Source organism: Notamacropus eugenii, chromosome 4 (genome assembly GCF_028372415.1).
Source record: "Notamacropus eugenii isolate mMacEug1 chromosome 4, mMacEug1.pri_v2, whole genome shotgun sequence".
NCBI lineage: Eukaryota > Metazoa > Chordata > Mammalia > Diprotodontia > Macropodidae > Notamacropus > Notamacropus eugenii.
In genome coordinates, this window is record NC_092875.1 from 38,984,715 (window position 1) to 38,998,056 (window position 13,342).

Here is a 13,342-nt window from a genome sequence, read left to right on the forward strand (position 1 = left end):
AATGTCCAAAACTCTTCATCCTCTTTCTCCCCAAATTTGCTCCCCTTCCCAGTTTCTCCATTTCTGTTGATAGCCTCAGTTTCCTGTTTTGTAAAATGTGAGGAGTAGGTTAAGTAACCTCTGAGCTCCCTTCAAGTGCTAACATTCAGCACTTTGTCTTCTAACATTCTATATTCAGAGGTCTTTTCCAGTTCTAGCATCCTGTGTCATAAGATGGCCAGTGTTCTAACATTCTCCATTTGTAGCCCCTCAGTTTTAAAATTCTGGTTTACCTTTGACTCCTCCTTCACCCTCACTCCCCACATCCAAGCACATTCTACTACAGATGTCTCTCCCCTCCTCTACTCAGTGGACCATCCCTTGTAATAAAAATAAAAACAAAAGAGCATCCAAAAGCAGTTGAACGAAACTGAACTGACATACCAGCTGTGTTTGATTGTGCCCAGTGCCCCCCCACCAGAGGTGCCCAGATGCAATTTCTTGTCTCTGCTTTAGGGCCTAATTTGACCATTATACCCAGCTCAAGAATATTTTTCCTACCCATCTCTTCCTTTCTACTCACAATGCTGCCACCTCATTTCCATCTCTTACAATCTCTCCCTTGGACTGTTTCCAAGAGTTAGTAATAGACTCTTAGAAGTTAGCCTCCCATCTTCTAGGCTCCCTACTGTCTGATTAATCCATTCTTCACCCTGATGCCCAAGTTATTTTCTAGATGCCTGCATCTAGGCATGCTACTTTTTAGCTCAAACACCATCAGTAGCTCTCTATTGTCTCTATGATAAAAATGCCAACTCCTCAGCCTGGCATTTAAAATACTCCATAATCTGATTTCTGATTACTCTCCTTGCCTTATTCTGTGGCCCTGTGCTAAAGCCAAACTGGATTAGCCACCATCCCCCAGTCTTAGCTCCCAGTGTGGCTTGCTCATGCTGACCTCTACTTTCTTAGCCTCCCTCAATCTCTACCCAGATCCAGGACCCCTGGCTTTGGAATGTCTTCCTTGAACATTCTCAATCAGGTCCCAGCTAAAAGTGGCCCCTCCCTCCAAAAATCTTTTACTGACTTTTCCTTTCTACTTAATGATATAAAATAACATTTTATACATGTAAAAAGTACATATTTTATCAATGTCACAATCACATTCTAACTTGTACTGCAGTTCCTTGTATAGCCTCATTCTCCTTTCTAGATTACAAGTTAAGGAAGAACAGAGAGACTGTTGGCACCCTTGGTGCCTAGTGAGAAGCTTCCACACAGCTGGTATTCAGAGAGGCAGCTCAGTGTAGTGGAAAGAGCAAGAGGCCTGGGATCACTAAGGCCTGAGTTTGAATCCTGCCTCAGATGTTTACTTGCTGTGCGATTCTGGGCCAGTCAGTTAATGTCTCCTTACCTCAAGTTTTCTTCTCTAAAGTGAGGATAATAATACTTACTTCACCAGATTATTTTAAAGAAAGTATTTTACAAAGTGCTTGAGAAATGTGAATGATTTTCATGAATACATATTTTCTCTAGGGAAACCTAGTCATTAGGGAAACCCAGCAAATTCCTAATGCCATCATCATCCCCATCATCATTATCATAACAACTGACATTGATATGATGCCTTCTATTTTGCAGATCATTTTACATACATGGTTTTGTTCGAACCTCAAAATAACCTTGTGAGATAAAGTGCTTCAGGTTTTGCTATATCCTTTTGACACATTTGGACAATGAGGCTAGCAGGTATTAGAGGCAGAATCTGAACCCGTGTCTTCAGCTTCAGAACTCCTGCACTCTGTCCACTGTAGCAAAATTTCCCAACTTAGGTATGAGAAGCTTGTCAAGGAGGTTCAGGAAGTATTTGGTAAATGACATTATCTTGTTGAAATTAATCATTTTACTCCTTATGTACATATACAAGGTAAACTCTAAAATCCATTTCCATTTCATATTGACTAAGGGGTATATGGAAGGCTTACTGAAAGCCTCAGGGTATGTGGACTGGTAAAATTTGGGACTTCCTGGGAACAGCAAGTTGCTGCTCCCCAAGAAAAATACTTAAGATATTTCTTATTCAAGTAGTGATTAAATCCAGTACTTAAACTGATCAAATAAAACTGGAGGCCAGGGTCCATTGGCTCTGAGATAATAGATGCTTTAATTTCTCTTGCAGGGCAGAGGTGACTGACAGACTTAATTCATTAGTACAAGCTACTCATGTGGGCCAGAAAGGCAACTCAGATTATCACGACCTTAATGATGGCTGGCTGGAAATAATACGTAAGTTCCAGCCCTCCTGGGTGTTTCTAGGATAAGACACTCCATCTGCAGACTGTATATTTTCCCTGGCTCTTCCCTCTTATCTCCGCCTCTTGGTTTTCCTGGCTTCCTTCAAGTTGCAGCTAAAATCTCACCTTCTGAAAGGAGCCTTTCCTAGTCCTCCTAGTGCTTTCCCTCTGTTACTTATTTCCAATTTTTCCTGTCTGTAATACTTTGTTGTTTCCAGTTGTTTCTCTCCCTGAAAGCAGGGGCTAGTTTTAACCTTTTTTTTTATCCTCAGCACTTAGCATAGTGCCTGGCACATAGTAGGCACTTAATAAATACATGTCAGACTGATGAAAGCTATATGTAAAATAGTGTGAATATGTGAACTGCCACTTGTAGCTTTTGAGTCATGCGTCCTTTATACTTTGGCTGATTGGTAGAGGTGGACAAGATGGCTATAAACTAAGACCAAAGAGAAGGAAGAGTTGGTCGAAGATTTTGTTCATAGATGATTGTGTACTCAATGCAGTTTTAGATGCAACGGTATGGATCAATTCTTGTGCTAATTTTGGCCTGATAATTAACACCAAGAAAACAAGAGTTTCCATAGGTTACAGCAAATGGAGAAATTTTGAATGCTATGGATAAGTTCACTTACTTTCCAGGTATGTCCACATTTATAATGAGGTTGACTCATGCATTGCCAGAGCTAGCTCAGTGTTTGGGAGGCTCTGAAGGAAAGAATGGGAGAAAAGGAGTATTAGACTGACTATCAAATAGAAGGTTTACAGATCTATTATGCTGACCTCATTGTTGTATGCCTGTGAAACCTGGATACTCTACCAGTGCCATGCCAGGAAACTCAGTCGCTTCCATTTGAATTGTTTTATGAAGATTCTGAAGATCACCTGGCAGGATAAGGTACTAGACACTGAGGTCCTTTCTTGCACCAAACTGTCAAGCATTCAAACTGTGCTTCAGAGAGTGAAGCTCCAAAGTAGCCCAAATGCCAAATGAACGTTTGCATAAAAGACCATTTTACAGAGAACTTGTACAAGGCAGGCACTCACATGGAGGTCAGAAGAAGTGATATAAGGTCTCTCTGAAGAATTTTAGTTTTGATTGCATGACATGGGAGACAGTGTTAAAGGACTGTTCAGCGTGGTGTGCTGTCATCAAAGAAGGGACCATGCTTTTTGAGCAAAGCAGAAATTGAAGTAGCTTGAAAGAAATGTGAGATGTACAAATTTAGAGCCATCTCCACTCTAGATGTTTATGTGGACTATCCGTGCTTGACCCATGGTAGAGCTTTCTGAGCCTGTATTGGTCTGATCAGCTACAGTCAGACACACTGTACATTGATCTTAGCATGGTAATGTCTCACTCTGGGGTCACTGATCTAGGCAGAGTGAGAAGGGAACTTGCTTTTAGGGATGATCCCAGGTAGGGAGGCCCTGGGTGATATACAGAGAAAGGAGAATGTTCAGAAGCTACCAGCAGCAGGGCTGTAGTTCAGCTTCTAGCATCTAGTCAAACATGTAGAAGAATAACCAAGGCAGGAATCCTAAACCAATAGGAAGCCTATAATTTTACTGCTCAGAGTTAGCAGAGTTTTCCAATTGGCTAATGGGGGTGGAATCTGGAAGCAACTACTATTACTAGATCCAGACACAGGTGAGGAGCTTGCAGAGATCAGACCACAGATTTTGTTTTAGGTCAGCAACTTGGAGAGCAGCTGAAACCTTGTAGCTCTCCAGCCTGAGATATCCCTGAGAGCCTGGAATAACACAATAGTCAGTAACTCAAGAAAGTAGAAACTTAACTATTCCAGACCTTCCCTTCAGAAGTGCACAGAACCCAGCTCTAACATCAAATCTGCAGTCAGTAGGCTGGAAGAAGGAGTAAACAAGAAAAGAACTCCACCATAATGGTGGTAGAGATGCAAGACATAAATGTAGAAGAGAATGACTTCAAAGCATACATAAGCAAAACCTCAGAAAAGACACAGTTTAGGCATCAACTTGATTAGAATTCCTAGAAGAGATTTCAAGAAAATTTTTTTAATAAATGGAATGGAAACACTTGAGGAAAAAAATGGAAAAGAAATGAGAGCCTATGAAAGAAAGAATTGGAAAGCTTGACACACAAGATTTAGCAACTACTTTCTTAAAGGAGAAGAAATCTTGGAATATGTTATTCTGCAAGGTCACAAGGTCAAAGATCTGGGCTTACAACCAAGAATCACTTTCTCATAAAAACTGAGTATAATCCTTCATGGCAAAACAGGAAAACGAAAAGAAAAAGGATCTTTGATGAAGTAGAAGTCTTCCAAGCATTCCCAATGAAAAGACCAGACCTGCAGAGAAACTTTGAACTACAAACACAGGAGTGAAAAGAAACATAGAAACGTAAACACAGTGAACAAGAATAAAAGACTAATCAAACTGCTTACATTCACATTTGGGGAAATGATACATGTGTCCTCTCTGGTCCCTATTCTCATCAGGGTTCATAGAGGGATTCTTATTAGACAAGGCCTGGCAGTGGTTCTGTTGTGTGTTGATCTGAAGAATGGAAAGAAAGGGGAAGAGGAACACAACGGGGACTGGGAGAGGGAGGAGGAAAGGAAGGTGCCCAAGCAGAGGAGGAGGGGCTGGGAAGGAGCAGACGATAGCTTAGACCTCCCTCTCAGCTGCACCGGTCAAAAGAAAGGAAGAATATATACCCCAGAGAGCTGGCACAGAAATATATTTCACTCAACAGTGATATAGGAAAGAGGGGAAAGGGGCAAGGGGAATTAGAGGGAGAGTGGATTAAGAGTGATTCATCTAATTCTAAGCAAAATTGATTCTAAGAATGTATAGAAATATTATAGCTCTTTTTGAGGTGGCAAAGAAAGGGAGTCTGAGGGGGATGCCCATAAATTGGGGAATGAATGAATCCGTTATGATTTATAAATATGATGGAGTACTATTATGCAAGGTAGCTGGTGGCACAGTGGAGAGTGCTGAGTCTAGAGTCAGGAAATCCTGAGTTCAAATCTAGCCTTAGACACTTACTAGTTGTGTGACCCTGGGCACGTCACTTTACCTCTGTTTTCCTCAGTTTCCTCAAGTGTAAAATGGGGATAATAATAGCACCTACATTCCAGGGTTGTTGTTAGAATAAAATAATACTTGTAAAAAAGTGCTTAACATAGTACCTGGCACATGGTAGGCATTATGTAAATGCTTAATTCTTTCCCCTTCCCTCTTACTGTAATGACCAACCAGGATTCCAGAGGACTGGTGATGAAATGTAGTACCTTCCTTCTGATAAAAAAGTGAGGAACTCATAATGAGACAGGTTTTTTTGGATATGACCAATGTGGAAATTTATTTTGATTGACTGTACACCTTTGTGATGGGTTTTGTTTGTCATGTGTTCTCAGGGGAGGGGCATGGGAAGTAGTTGGGGTGGGACAATGAGATCTTGGCTGATTAAAACAAATAAAATGTTTTTTAAAAATACCTCATAACTCATAGGGCTGTTGAGAGGATCACATGTAATAATGTATTTAAAATACTTTTCAAACCATTAAAAAAAAGAAAAATGTGACCCTCAGGTTTTCTATTCTTTTCCATGAGATGTGTATCTGAGACTCTTGGCAGCCCTGGGGATGGTTAGTAACAGTTATCTTTTTTTGTAATGGATTAGTCTTGGTTTCAAGTAAGTTTCTGTATGTGGGAATTTTGCTGTCTCATGATTCTGAATCTGTAAGATTATCAGGTTCAAACTGCATTGTAGGGAGAATGTTTGCATCATTCTCAAAGGCATAACTTGTCATTGTTCTTACAGGGAGAGATGTACCTTTTTATGGGAACCATCTCCATCTTAGAGACATAAAAGGCATCTGCCCTGATGTGCCTGCCGTGATGACTGTTCACATACTTTTTTCTAGTGGTGGTAATTTGGAAGGGATTCCCCAGGATATGATACTTGGTGCAGAGGTCAGGTGAGTTACATGGGGCAGTGCTAAATTCGAGCAAGAGAAGGACAGATAGCAAGGGCCCTGAAACCTCAGATCCCCTCCCAGTCCCTTATGAAGACAAAGACTTAGCAGTGTGGTAGATGGACCTCTTTATTGCAATGATGGGTCTCCCCGAGTGGACTCAGTCCATTCGGTTGGTGTTTAACTGCAGACTTGTGTAGATGTGTGATCCACATGATATTCCTAGATCCAAATGAACTGAATGCTCATTCTGACCAGGGCCCAGCTTGGTTTGAGATAGATGAGTAAGAAATTGAATGAAAAGACCCCCAGCCATCACCGCTGCGTGTGTTTGCCAGTTGTGAAAGTTTACCTGCTATTTCATCAGGAATGGATTGTAGCCTAATGATTCGAATCTCTTTCTTCAGCTTCTCTTCTGTCACCTGGCAATTTCAGTGTGGGATGAACTGTGAAAATAAGCCTAATCTTTTCCCTATCAGTGTCTCAGTCCGGTTTATTAAAGTACCTCCTCAAATGCCTCAGCCACTGACAAGGTAACCACTTAATTGCCACTTTAGTGTTGGACTACATTAGGAAATGAGATTATACATACTTTTAAAAAGAAGATCGATTTAGTGGTATAAGCAGGGTTACTTAAACTTTTTCCACTTGACTTCTTTTCAAGTTTGAGCAGCTAGTCCTTGACATTGTTATGGCCTGAGGGCATGCACAGGTCAAAGTCTGAATGCTTTGTGTACCGAACCAAGGTTGTAGTGAAGTTGCTGATGCAACATGGGAAAAGCACCGTCAGAAACACCTTGGATTCATTATGTGTTTGATTTTTAATTAGTTTTTTTCATTGTGCATTCAGAAACCTTTTACTGTGGCTAAATTTTTCACAACCCCATGTGGGGTTTTGACCCACAGTTTAGGAAGCACTGGATGGTTGGCAGACTGGCACCAGTCACAAAAATCCATGTGCCAATCCTGCTTCTGACACTTTCTGGCTTTGGGACCCTGGGGACAAGTCATCTCACCTTTTTGACCTTATTTTCCTCCTCTGCTTCCAGGAAAGCTGTGGGTCTGGGGGTGGACTAGGAACTCTGAGCCTGTGACCTTTTTGACTCCCTCTAGTTCTGGAATCCTTTGACCTTTTGGTGCCCTTTACTTTGGTGATGGCCCGCTCTCTGTCTTGGCATTGTCCAGACTTTGCCACTTACCAAGGTGTCTTGTAGTTTCCAGATCAATTTTGCACGGCATGACTGCACCAACAATGAAGTCTGCTGGCCAGAGCTCATTTTCCCCTTGACCAGGAATTACCAAGGTAGGGAAGAGAGCACTAGACCACCATGTGGTGTTATCTTTCTATCTTTAACTAGATGAATAAATCAGTTTGCCATACTGGGGAGAGGAGTCATCAGTGATTCTCAGGATATGCAGAAGACCACTATGGTTTGGGATCCACAGGGTACTTTTTTTAGGGGCTGGCAAAGGCAGATATTTAGTTAAAATAAAAAGATGAGGATTCATTTAAATTTGCATTTGAAGTTTTCTCATTTAACATTAGATAATAAGGCAAAGGAATAAACAAACACACAACTAACCTCTTGTGGTCTGGCTTTTAGTACCTGTGATGGAAGCTCTGAAGATACAAGGAAGAAAAAGCTTCATGGAGCTAACATTCTATGGGGGAAAATGACCTGCCCACAGAAATTAAATTTTGTGTGTGTATATATGATACATATGCATATGGGAATATGTTTGATTGAGAGTATCACATATGTCATATATATAGTATAACATAGTTTTTTTTGTGGGGGGTGAATAGGTGTCCAGTCAGAAGGACATCTGAGCCTAGGTATCCTGGCACTTAAAGGTGAGGAAGGAGAGCATCCCAGGCCTGCAGGGCACTCTGGGTAAAGGCATAAGGATGGGAGATGGAATGCTTGACTGGAAATTTTAAAGTATGAACAGATATTGTGTAGGCAGTTTGGCAAAGGGAACTGAAACCAGATTGCAGAGGGATTCAAAAGCCCAATGGAGGGGTTGGCATTTTAATCTAGAAGTAATAGGAAGCCACAGAGTGTCTTGAGCAAGAGAGTGACCTGGTTAGATAGATCCATGCTTTAGGAAGCTCTCCTGGGCAGCTGTATAGAGGATGGATTCCCGAGAGATGAGAGGAGATAAGGAGAGGTGCTGAGACTCCAAACAAAGCAGGTGGTCCAGGGACAGAGAGGTGGTATAGAAGAGAGGTGGGCCTGACCAGCAGTCGCCTATGTGGGATGAATGAGAGGATGGAGCCAGGAATGCCTGGGAGGGGGCTTGAGGAGCCTCTCTAGGAAAGAGGGCTGGGCCTCAGGGGAAAGGCCCTTATAACATAGGTTGGGGCATCCATTTTGGTGCTTAGGAGGGACGAAGGCCAGATTGACAGATCTGGAAGTTGTCTGTGTAGAGATGACACTGAGTATAGATAGAGACTAGAAGGCCTGGGATAGAGCATGCCCTTAAATAGGGGGCAGAATGGGACTGAGTGGCAGCAGCCTGTGAGGTAGAAGGCCAAAATCCAGGGAGGAAAGAGAGTCTAGGAGGAGGGGGATGGGTAACAATGTCAAGTGCTGTGAAGTCAAGGAGGAGAGGGTGGCTCGGTGGTGCCACAGTGTGTAGAGTGATGAGCTTGGAATGAGAGAAGACTTATCTTCCTAAATTCAAATCCTGTCTCTGCAAGTGTCTGCAAGTCACATAATCCTGGTTGCCTAAATTTTCTTATCTGTAAACTGAGCCGGAGAAGGAAATGGTAAACCACTCTATTATCTTTGCCAAGAAAACGTTAAAAATGGGGTCACAAAGAGTCAGATAGGACTGAAAAGTGACTAAACAACAAAACAAGAAGAATGAATGGAGACTAAAAGAAGCCATTGGATTTATCAATCGAGAGATCATTGCAAGGGCTCATAAACAATAGCTTTAGAAACATGGAAACCTTTGGAGACCCAACCTGCTAGTAAGAGAGCCCGGCTGGGGCTAGGAGAGGGAGGTGTGTGCTCCAGAAATGGTGGTGGTGGTGTTCAGTCATTTCAGTTGTGTCTCACTCTTCCTGGCCCCATTTGGGGTTCTCTTGGCAAAGATCCTAGAATGCTTGGCCGTTTCCTTCTCAGCTCATTTTTCCAGTGAGGAAACTGAGGCCAACAGGGTTACGTGACTTGCCCAGGGTCACACAGCTAATGTCTGATTCTGGATTTTAACTCGTGTGGGGAGTCTTCCCAACTCCAAAACCTCAAATTCCAGGGCTAACAAAAATCTCACTGTAGCACTCACCGGGAATGAAAAGGGTTAATTAGTACGATGATCTCTGTAAACACAATGGAAACTGACTTATATCTGAACCTTGTCTTTGTGCTTGTATTAACTCACGTCGCACTTACCCAGGTTAAGATGTCCATTATCTTCAACAGAGAGAGAGCCCATGGGGGAGAGCCTGAGCTCTGTCTCTGTCGGTGATGCCACTTGTTTACATTTGTGTTTATCATCAAGTGCTTATTTTCTTTTTCTTCTTTTATCTTTTTCTGTTTTTCTTTTCTGTTAGTATTTTTTCTTTTTCTTTTCTTTTTTCTTATTCCTGAGTGCTTCTTTTTAATTTAGCTACAGGTCAAGAGCCCCAAAAGTTTAAGACTCTGATTGATGCTAACATTTGTTTTCTTCCAGGAGAGTCTTACAGTTCCTCTGTCGCCAAAAGCTTGATGCTGGCCTTCATCGTCACAGTGATCCTGTTATTAAACAGCCAGTGGGTGAAAATCATCAGGGTTTGGGATTTAGTCTCTGTCTAACGTCTGGGAGCCTTCAGACCGCAGTGGCAGCACTGTGGTCAGGACCTGGGGCCATGATGGAGAACTTCTGCTTAGTGACACTTTTGCTATTTATTTCTGTAAAAAGGTGGTATTCAATGATCAGTCCGTTTGTTTCTAAATATCACTTGCTCAAAAGGCTGGACACCAGCCAGTTAGTTGATTTTATTTTTAGCTGCAGCAGCTCCTGGAGACTGTCCTCTAAGAGGGGCCCATCTTTGAGAGGGGGCTTGATCTGCCCCAGCGATGGTGATACGCCAGAAAAATTATAGATCCTGGAAGGGCCGAAGTCAGGAGAGCTGTTTCTGGTGGAAACCTTAGCATCCTTAAAGTGACTTATGCACGGCCACACAATTGATCATTAGCAGGGTTGAGACTAGAACCCCTAACATAAGATGTAAAAAAGTCAGTCATTTAAAGAGTTAAATATGTATTCATAAACTGTAAAGTTATGCTTCTGACCAATATCCTTAAAGACCTCTTTTTATTTTCTGTCAATAAGAATGGATTTTTTTTTTGAAAATTCACTTAGGTTTATATCATTTTACTAGATGACCTGTGGTTTAAATAGGTTTTGTATATTATGAATAAAATTTTTCTTTTAAGAAATTATTCTTTTTTCCTTATTTGATATCCTGTTTATCCTGCAAAAATAACTCACATTATTCAGCGTTTTATGGTTCGCAAATGCTTTCTTTTTATTGATCTTATGAGGCAAGCAGCACAAATGTTCTTTCGTTACATTTTAAATCACATTATTTTATGATATCATATATCATATCCTATTAGAGGTCAGGGAGGTCAAGTTTGTTGTAGGATTGGATCCCAGGTCTCCTGACTCCAAATGTCACTGTACTACGAGTCCATCTGACGTCTCTCGGTGGTTCGGTGATTATCTCTATGCAGGTTGTTCCTAATGCATATGTATCTAGGCTTAGTCTTTCTCCTGAGCTGCCGTCCCAAATTGCCAATTGCTTATTCACTATTTCAAAGTGGACATATGAGACACCCGTCAAGCTCAGAATGCCCCAAACTGAACTTATTCTCCCCAAACTTCCCCCTTTGTGTTGAAGATAGCCCTGTTCTTTCAGCCTCTCAGGTTTGTCATGTTGGCTTTCCCCCTTCCCCCCAATTCCCAGCTCTCCTTCTCCCTATACAACCATCTGATCTGGTGCCAAATCTTGCCTTTCCTATTTCCAGAACATCTTTCCTACCTGGCATTTTCTTTTTCCTCACAGTTTCAGTTCAGGCCCTCAGACCCTTACCTCTCACCTGGACTACTGCAGTAGCACCAACCCCAACCCACACACTGCCCACATCCTGCCATAATGAGCTCTGGGGGGCTCCTTCTGGCACCAAAGATAAAACCAACTCTATTGAGTCTTTGAAGCCCTTCCCACTTGGCCCCAACCACTGGTCTCCTTTCCTTCTACCATCTAGCTGCATGGGCTTTCTTTTTGCTCCATCGCCCCTCCCCTCTCCCTGGGCCTCCTCTGAGACCCCTATCCTCTCCCTGCCCTGCATCCTCTTCCTGGCCCCCTTCTTCTCTGCCTGGTACTTATTTACATCCATTCTCTTTCTGCTTATTTTGTCTATACACATCTTGTCTCTCTCATGCAGAGAGCAACTCTTTGGCAGTAGGGATTATTTCCCTTTTTGTACTGGTGTTCCCAGCATCTCACCTGGTGCCTGGCACACAGTAAGGGCTTAATAAGTGCTTGTTGCTTGAAGTGACCATCTCTATAGGGCCATGTATCTGCTGCCTTATAATCAGGGCCACATATTAAGCAAGTGTCTGCCATTAGACGCTCACAGGGCAAACAAGCCAGGCTCCAAAAAGCAGCAAGACTCAGGGAGAGGCAAGAAGCAGCATGGGTCTGGCAGGTGGAGCTACCATCTACCCTCAAACCCTGATGGAGACAGCCCAGGATGTGAAGCCTCCAGCCATCTCCCTGGGAAGCACACAGTAGGGGCTTACAGCAGGTGCTGTGGAGATGCAGGCTTCTCTCTCTTTCTCCCTATCTCCTTCCCTCCCTTTCTCACTACCTTTTTTCCCTTCCTCCCTCCATCTTCCTTTCTTTTTTCCTCCTTTCCTTTGTTTCCTTCCTTTTCCCTCACTCCTTCCCTGTCTTCTTCCTTCCATTTCTTCCTCTTTCCTTCCTCCTTCCTTTCTTTCCTTCATTTCTCTCTCCTTTCTTTTCTTTCTTACCCCTTTCTTCTTCTTTCCCTTTCTCTTTCCCTCCATTCTTTCCTTTCTTCCATCCTCCCCCTCCCTCCTTTTCTTCCTTTCTCCCTTCTTCCCTCCCTTTCATCTTTTCTTCCTCCTTTCTTTCTTGGCTTATCTTTTTTTCTCCCTCCCTTTCTTCCTCACTTTCTCTTTTCCTTCCATTCCTCTCTCCTAGCAGGGGACAGGGTTTGCTTTTCTTTGTACCTTTCTTTGTATCCCCCAATGCTTACTTAGCACAGTGCCTGACATAAAAGGCACTTAATAAATGCTTGTTGGCTAGACCACCCAAAAGGATTTTCCAGTATCCATCCTAATCACAGAGGAATTTCTAGGAGATTAATTTTAAAATCACTGTTTTCAAGTCTGTCATTTCCACCAACATTAACTCTCAGTTTATCCTAAGAGAGGTTTTAGGGCTAGGGTGATGCGTCTTTGGGCTCTTTGGTGGCCTGGTTGAATTAGGTCACAGTGTGGTAGGTAGTGGGGGTGAGGGTCTAAATGTGCTACATGTGAACCCTGGAGAATATATTTAAAAATCACTACCTACATCTCCTCCATTATCTGGACAAGGGGGAGTTAAATTGATTGTAGTACATTAAAGGAGCAATGGAAAATACTTTTCACAGAAAGCTTTTGTGAGACAATGGCATCAAATAGTGGCGATTTCTCCTGAATGCTGCATAGAGGTCTGAGAAGAAAGTTTATCAACTGCCCAGTTCTGCTTGGGTAGTCTATGTTGTTATCTTTGTCTGCAGAAAGAATCATATTTATGTTTTTCCTGGTAAAATTGTAGGAGCATAAGATTTAACATCTTAAGGGACCATAGAGACTACATTCCAGCCCTATTATTTCCCCCCTCTTTTTTTTTTTGGAAATTAACATAACTTTCACTTGCAAATCTATTTTTTCTAACATTGATTCCAGTTTTCTTGTAAGAAAAAATAATAAAAAAAATACCAAGAGGAACACACCTGGATTTAATAAGGTATGCAATGTTCTATGATCCAGGGGTGGGGAACCTACTGTACCCATAGCCCTATGCAAAGAGAGGAA

General features: G+C 42.2%; 1 protein-coding gene across 4 annotated transcripts in view; it reads left to right on the top strand.

Moving 5' to 3' along the window:
• Positions 1-10,674, top strand: part of TCTN2 (tectonic family member 2) — a 34,863-nt gene extending 24,189 nt beyond the window's left edge. For 2 of the 4 annotated variants that reach the window (XM_072600677.1, XM_072600678.1), the window contains 4 exons: positions 2,159-2,265; positions 6,088-6,244; positions 6,649-6,774; positions 9,923-10,674. In XM_072600677.1, the coding sequence (XP_072456778.1) occupies positions 2,159-2,265; positions 6,088-6,244; positions 6,649-6,774; positions 9,923-10,334 (802 nt within the window). In that variant the 3' untranslated portion in view covers positions 10,335-10,674. Of the gene's footprint in view, positions 1-2,158; positions 2,266-6,087; positions 6,245-6,648; positions 6,775-7,455; positions 7,545-7,845; positions 7,945-9,922 lie in introns of all 4 variants that reach the window. The other 2 variants (XM_072600680.1, XM_072600679.1) reach the window with 2 other exon arrangements.
• The last annotated feature ends 2,668 nt before the right edge of the window (positions 10,675-13,342 follow it).